This window comes from Magnolia sinica, chromosome 4, assembly GCF_029962835.1.
Source record: "Magnolia sinica isolate HGM2019 chromosome 4, MsV1, whole genome shotgun sequence".
NCBI lineage: Eukaryota > Viridiplantae > Streptophyta > Magnoliopsida > Magnoliales > Magnoliaceae > Magnolia > Magnolia sinica.
The window spans coordinates 31418961-31426064 of record NC_080576.1 but is presented as its reverse complement, the minus strand read 5'-3'; the positions used below and the strand labels follow the sequence as shown (position 1 = coordinate 31426064).

At 41.9% G+C, this 7104-nt stretch overlaps 1 protein-coding gene across 1 annotated transcript; it reads right to left on the bottom strand.

The window, feature by feature from the left end:
• Nucleotides 1–3548: 3548 nt before the first annotated feature.
• LOC131242962 (small ribosomal subunit protein mL103 (rPPR7)) lies at nucleotides 3549–5391 on the bottom strand. Its single transcript, XM_058241973.1, has one exon. The coding sequence runs from the start codon at nucleotides 5051–5053 to the stop codon at nucleotides 3815–3817; it is 1239 nt and encodes a 412-aa protein (XP_058097956.1). The 5' UTR covers nucleotides 5054–5391; the 3' UTR covers nucleotides 3549–3814.
• Nucleotides 5392–7104: the final 1713 nt, after the last annotated feature.

The following is a 7104-nucleotide window of genomic DNA, read 5'->3' as shown; positions in this document are numbered from 1 at the left end:
CATTAGAGGTGTGCTGACAAAGCATTGCATCAGGTCCAACCCATCCATCAGGTGTTCCACATTATCTTCACCCTAGATCCCAAAATTACGGTCGCCAGTGTCAAACGTGTGGGGCTACCAAACCTCTCATTTATAAAAGCCACTATTTCGATGCTGCATAGCTCATTCACATCAGGGAGAGAGTTTGCAAACTGCTGTTTGAATTTTGGTTGGTACAAGATGAGCCCATTGTTCAATGATATGAACTGTTGGCATGAGTTTGGATGAGAATCTGGTCTATCAGGCACCCTGAGATGCACAAAATGGGCAGCTATCTATCCATCCCACTGAATAGAAGATGGAAATTGGGTTCATGCAGCAGGCATGCTAGATGCTAGCTCAATAACAAGAAAATCAAAACCCAATCACCAAAAGAAAAGCCTGTAGCATTGTGAAATTCTATAGCCAGAGGGGTCGCATAGTTGGGTGGATCTGGACTTTCCATTTGGTAGGCCATACTGCAGTTCACTGACCAGTAACAGTAGAATAATCGCAACAGAAGGGATACCTTAGCTGTTCCATTTGTGGCCTCCACATAGACAGTAAGCATAAAGAGGGAGAAATCTATTTATTGCATGGCCATGATCCTTCAATAGGTGTTGTTTACTTGTTTTAGTTCCATAGGCTATCCACAGAAGAGCCCACCACATGGATGGTGTAGGATCACCAACTATATAACCAAATCCACAATGGAGTGGCAACAAACCAAGACTGGTTAATTGTGCAATGAATGTGATAGCTTTTTCCAATTTGTGAAGGGTTCTCAGATACTGAGCATGCCAAATCCTCAGCTGCAATATCTTGATTGAGGGACAAATAAAACAGAGGATTCAAGGAGGAAGTGATTTGTGATCGGTTGTAAGACAGACTGCTCAATTAAATTCCAAGAAAGAGATAGGAGGATTGAAAAAACAAACAGAAGCACTTGATAGAGAAAACCACATTAATAGAACTATGGTTCTTCCTAAACTAGGTGAGGCATCCTTTTCCATTCTTTCCCATTTTCTTTTGGTGATGCAGGACTGTTTCAGACTGCAGCCTTCAAGCTCAGAAACTCAGATCAGAGAAGCATAAGACTACATTTCTTGTTCTTGAGGTACCAAAAAGAGAATGAGATGGGCAATGCAGTACAAGGACCCTCGAAATTGCATAACGTATTCTAAAGACAACATGATCAGTCTCATCAACCCACAGTTTAGAATCTAGGACCATGACAATTGCTTCAAGAGGCAGAAGAATACAGCTTATTTCCCATCTAGCCCAAGCTTACTTAGCAAAAGAAAGGGACATGACCTAAAATAAAAATTTTAAAAAAAAGGGACTGTACAATCCTCGAACCAAGACTGTGATGCAGCTATAGTGAGCCTGCACCAATCGCGATGGGGTCTACCAAGTAAAAGAAGGGGTGGTTGAAAATGAGGATCGAATTGACCTCCTGTGATGAAGTCACTGTGATGCCACGATGAAACCAGCAGGGGTGGGGTGTTTCCATGCATGTCCATTCAGCGTAAAACTTGGGGGCTTAACCTATGGATTTTTCCAGGAATTTTACTAATTTTTAATTGAATTCAAAAGTTTCCAGATAGTGCTTTCAAGTCTTCGTCAAGGAAGAGTATGGAGCAAGTTATATTGCGTGCTTTGCAAGTAAAGTTTCAAAAGACAAAAGGAGGTTGGTTCAAGGAAAATTGGTGGGCAAGTTTTGTAAAAATTGGAGAATGAGGGACCGGATTGGGTGACCAAAAGGGTTCTAGGCCTTTATATGGAAGGATGCATGTTTTTGCCTTATTTCATCTTTTCTTCCTTCTATGGTTGGCCAAAGGGTTCCAGGACCGCATACTGGAGGCATTTTGTTTGCATGTTATATTCTCTCCTCCCCCCCCCCCTAAATAGCTTACACTATGTAGCATATAGCTTATGTTGCATAGCATAGCTTAATTGCATTGCTACATAGCTAATGAAAATAGCTTAAATCACATGTAGTTTACACCAAATGACGATTTGCATACACTACACACTACATAGACTACGTTACACACTGTGTGGCTCACATTACAAGTTATTTTTCACTACAACATTAAAGTCAATTAATGTTTTCACTGATTTGTTATATTTTTTTTTATTTTCAATAAAAAATAGTTAATCTTTTCAATGCTTTTAGTAGAATAATATAAGTAACAATATTAAATCAGTGTCATTGATCTTTCTTTACTTTTATACTTAATCAATGCCATTTCCTATTATTTTAGGTTATTTTTCATTATCAATCTATCTAATTTGGTGCAAAATATCATGAAATTGGTGTAACCAAGCAAAACCTTGATTAAAAATATAGAAGAAGCGTGTAGCTTATGCTACACGCTATTTAGCTTACACCTCACGCTTCAGTGTGGTGAATGCTACACTACACATGCTATTTGCTATTTAAAACACTGTTTCTACATTATGACGTAGTGTAGCATTGTTAGGTCCTTGGTACTGGAGAGAAGGTATTTTGTAACGGTAATGGTGGCCATAACAGCCACCACCATTACCTGTACGATACGGGTGTAAGTCGTAACGGATTTTACGGCCCCTATAACGGCCGTTACGGTCATCTTTTCATTGAAAAAATAAATTGGAAAACCTATAGCTACCGCGTAGTATTGAAGAAAAGAAATCCGAAAAACTAGTATATGCCCTGTAATAGACCATTACAGGGTTGCTACTTGCTACTTGCTACAGCCTTTACAGGGGGCATAATGGGCAGTTAACAGCGGTTACGAGTCAATTTTTTTCCATAACGGCTGTTACAGCCATTACAACCCCATAATGTGTAAAGGTTGCCACCGTACCTTTACGGCACACCATGGGAGAGATCCATGGTCCAGTAAAATCTCCTCGACAGGACAATCCTAATCCTTCTATTGTTCCATGCAAAGAGAAGATTAAGAAATGAACCACAGCAACATTTCACATTCAGCTATGAAAAGGCCTAAAATCAGACAGATGGAATACCGAACCTGGAGAACCTCTGGGAGATCGTCAATACAATGGGGATGTATCGGATCAACAGTCTAGATCATTGGAATGTGCTCTGCAAGCACACACCGAAAACCTTAGGATAATATGCAGATCTCCTGGACAAGAATCATATAGTTCCTCCCCAAGAAAAAACATCATCCTTTTCCAAAACTAGAAGGCATGCTCGTCAGCTCATGTCTTTTAATAGGCAAAAGGCAGGTAAACAGTCATATAATGTAGGCAACTGAAGTTGGTCCTTTTTCCTAAATAAATAGTACCCTACAACCCATCCCCATCTAACTGACATGGGCCAGATGCAACCAAGAAATTATTTTGGTTGAATCACATTAGAAGTTGGGAATTCAGGTATAGCCAGAGATATCTATCAATTCCATGCCAAAAGCAACAATGAAGCTAAATCAGGAAGACCAAGATATGGTACCGTACCTTTTTGAAGTAGAAGATAGTTGGCTAAGGCAGTCAAATTCCAGCTTACAGGGCCAACACAATTCTCCATACGCCACCATTGCCATGTTTCTATTGCTTTGTGAGTCACCACTATTTTGGATTAATGTGGTTCGAGCCAAAATTTCAGCACCAATAACCATACAAAGACTAATAAAAAGCGTGACGGAACGGCCACAGCTTGCAGATAGCATCCTCCACTCAAACCTAAAGAGAAAAAAACCGGTGAGATAATTGACTACCCTATATCAATCAATCCCATTTCCATCTAACTGCGTAATCCAATCACCACACCAACTAAGAATTTTAACTATGACGCAGCTGCCACCTGACCACTTCCCTTACTACTCTCATCATTCAACCCAAGTTCTTCCTCAACTTTCTTCCACACATTCAAAGAACTCTTGGGAAACCTCTTCTTCACCGCTCCAATCAACCCCTTCGCCTCCGCCACCTTTGAATTCTTAACCAGCCCCTCAACCAAGCCCTTGGTCGTCCCAAAATTTGGAATCTTGTTCTTCTTCACACTCGCCTTGAAAACCTCCAACCCCGCATCGAAATCCCCATTCCTACAAAGATAATGCATAAGCGTCCGGAACGTCGTGGCATTTGGCAGACACCCTTTCTCCTCCAAATCGTTGTAAACCTTCTTCGCCTCATCCACCTTCCCATTCTTACAGTAACACGTCATGAGATAATTATAGCTGATCGTGTCGGGCTTCAGCCCTGAGGAAGCCATCTCATCCATCAATCCCAGCACTTCTTCAGGCGTCCCATGATGGGCGGCTCGCATGATCTTAACATTGTAAGCCACAACATCGAAGGAGCATCCTTTCTCGCGCATCTCATTCCATATTCTCTCTGCATCTTCAATCTTCCCTTTCTTATAAAATGCATCCAAGATGCTCGTATAAGTGATCATGGTAATCTCTATATTCTTCTCTTCCATTTCTTTCAGAACGGGGACCACCGATTCGGGTAGCCCCGACTCACAGAGCGACTTGATTAGTATACCGTAGGAGATTTTATCAGGGGTAATTCCGTAATTCTGAGATATTTCGGAGAAGAGCTTGGGTACTTGATCATACTTCTGCGATTGATTGCAGGCGGTGAGGAGAGCGTTGAAGGAGACGGCGGACCTCGGGGTGCCGAGGGAGTCCATCTGTTCGAAGGTTTGGATGGCCTGGTCGAGCATGCCGGCCCGGCCGTAGGTGAGGATGAGGGTGGAGAGGAAGGGCTCTTGGGTGATCTTGGGATCTGATTTCTGGGACTCGACGAGGGATTCGATGTCGGAGTAACGATGGGACTTGGCCAGGCGACGGACAGTGAGATCGAGGGCGTAGCGGGAGGAGACGGGGGACTGGAGGTGGGCCGCGACCGAGGAGTAGACGGCGAGGGCTTTATCGGGGTCGTGTTCGGATCGGAGCTTAGATTTTGCGAGATTGATGGAGATTGAAGGAAAGGTGGCGGTGGCAGCGGCTGTGGTAGTGGAGGTGGAGAGAAGGCGTATGTGGAGGAGGAAGCGGTTGCGAGACGATAGAATTGTCATTTCGACTCGTATGTGGTGGGTAAAATGGGAATTTCGTTCCAGGGGAGGGAAGGAAGAAAACAGGCAGAGCTGGGGAGTGGCGATTTTACGGAGGTCCCAAGCTGGTTTAGGGTTTGGGAGGGGATGGGCCCTAGCTCACACGTGCCGAAGTTCACACGTGCGATGATCGGGTTGATCATTCACCGTGTAGATATTGGCCCTAGAGTGGGAGAGCATCTTGCCCGTTGGGTGGGTCGTGCGTTTGGGGGTTTGGATGTTTAGATGTTCCCGGCCCACCATATGAAAGTATTTTCTTGATTACCTTTTCCACATGTGGATGTTACCTGCATCTGACGCTTTCCGTTTGAGCTATGACGTTCCTCTCGCGGTCGCTACTTTCCTGCTATGCAACACAAAGCTCCGTGGGTCCCACTCGGATGTCCGTGTGAAATACATCACGAAGCTCGTTGGAGCTCAAAAATAGGGAAGCGGATTGCGTCCTGCCATCGCCCGCCTGTAGCCACTAACGGGCAGATCTGTGTGTGGCCCACCCTGATGGATCCCCCACTCAGATGTGCACATTCGTGGCCAAAGACTGGCAGATGTACGACGAAATCTGCACGTTTATTTTGGCTTCATCCCAGCAAGAATCATCTTATGAAAGGGTTGGATGGCTTGGAGCTGTCTGATTATTTATTTATTTATTTATTATAATTCTTTAGAAATAAATCATGATTATTTAAGTGTGTATTTCTAGCTGCTGTCCCCATGTGGGTAGTGATTGGTAGCCTGTTTGCAAAGATTAAGACTTCTCCAATTATATCAGTATGATTTGAGGGGTGGAAAGATAATGGGGTGTGTGTGTGTGTCTAATCCATCCATCGACCCATTTTATCCGAAGCTAAAGCAAACCATATCACAGGAAACAGTAGAAATTAAAAAGCACGTGATTGAAAACTTCTCGAAGGCCACAAAAGTTTTGAATTAAGTTAATGTTAGTATTTTTCCTTCATTTTTGTCTATGTGATCTTGCGATCAGAAATATCCAATCTCATAGAGATCATGTCATACATTAAATTGCCAATGATGCTTACATAAATCACACAAGGTCTTAATTATTTTTCTTCATCTGTATTATAACATAGTTCAGAAGAAAGCATAAGGTGATTTCGCATTATCCGTACCAAACTTTATCAATATATTCTTAAGGTATTCTACTTAGGATAACTGTAACCTACTTTTTTATTTATTTTTGTGAATATGTATGTTGAGAATATTCTTTGTAGCCTATAGATCTTTCATTTCAAATGTCCCTGACAACTGAGTATTTAACATATCGTTCTTAGACATGGTATAGTTAACAATAAGTATGTCATATATGTAAAATACCAGTACGATAATTTGTCCATCATTTAGTGTCTTGTAATAGACACAATGATCATATTCTATAATGATCATATTCTAAGCCCTATTGAGGATTCGAATGGGGACCACTTTCTCCTACGGTGAGGTCCTCTTGAGTTTTAAATTCACCTCATTTTTGGGATTTATGCTCTAAAATAAGTTGGCAAAATAGTGGATAGTGTAAATAAGTCACAAACATCACAATGGGACCTACATATTTTACTCTGGCTGTATGACGCAATTTCAATCTGAATTTGTTGCAAAGAAATCTGTTTTTTGAAGTGTAATTACGCACCTCTTTTCCTCTCCTCCAAACACCTTTTGCTAATCATTATTATACTTTTACACATAATTTCATGTATTTACAAGAAGAAAACATGCTCCTACTGTTGGGATTTGTGCTGCGGAATCACACGGATATGGATCTAGGATAGCAATTCAAGAGCACCAAGCAATCACAAGAGAACACGCAGATTTAACGTGGAAAACCCTTTCGGGAAAAAATCACTGCACAAAGCATCAGAAATCTACTATGAAAGCAGCAATTACAAAGAGAATGGACTTACCCGATTCGAACAACCTCAAATCTCACCCTTGCTACACCCTTTGAAACCCTAGAACCCCTTCTAGAAACCCTTAGAATCTCTTTAGAATGCCTTAGAGTACTT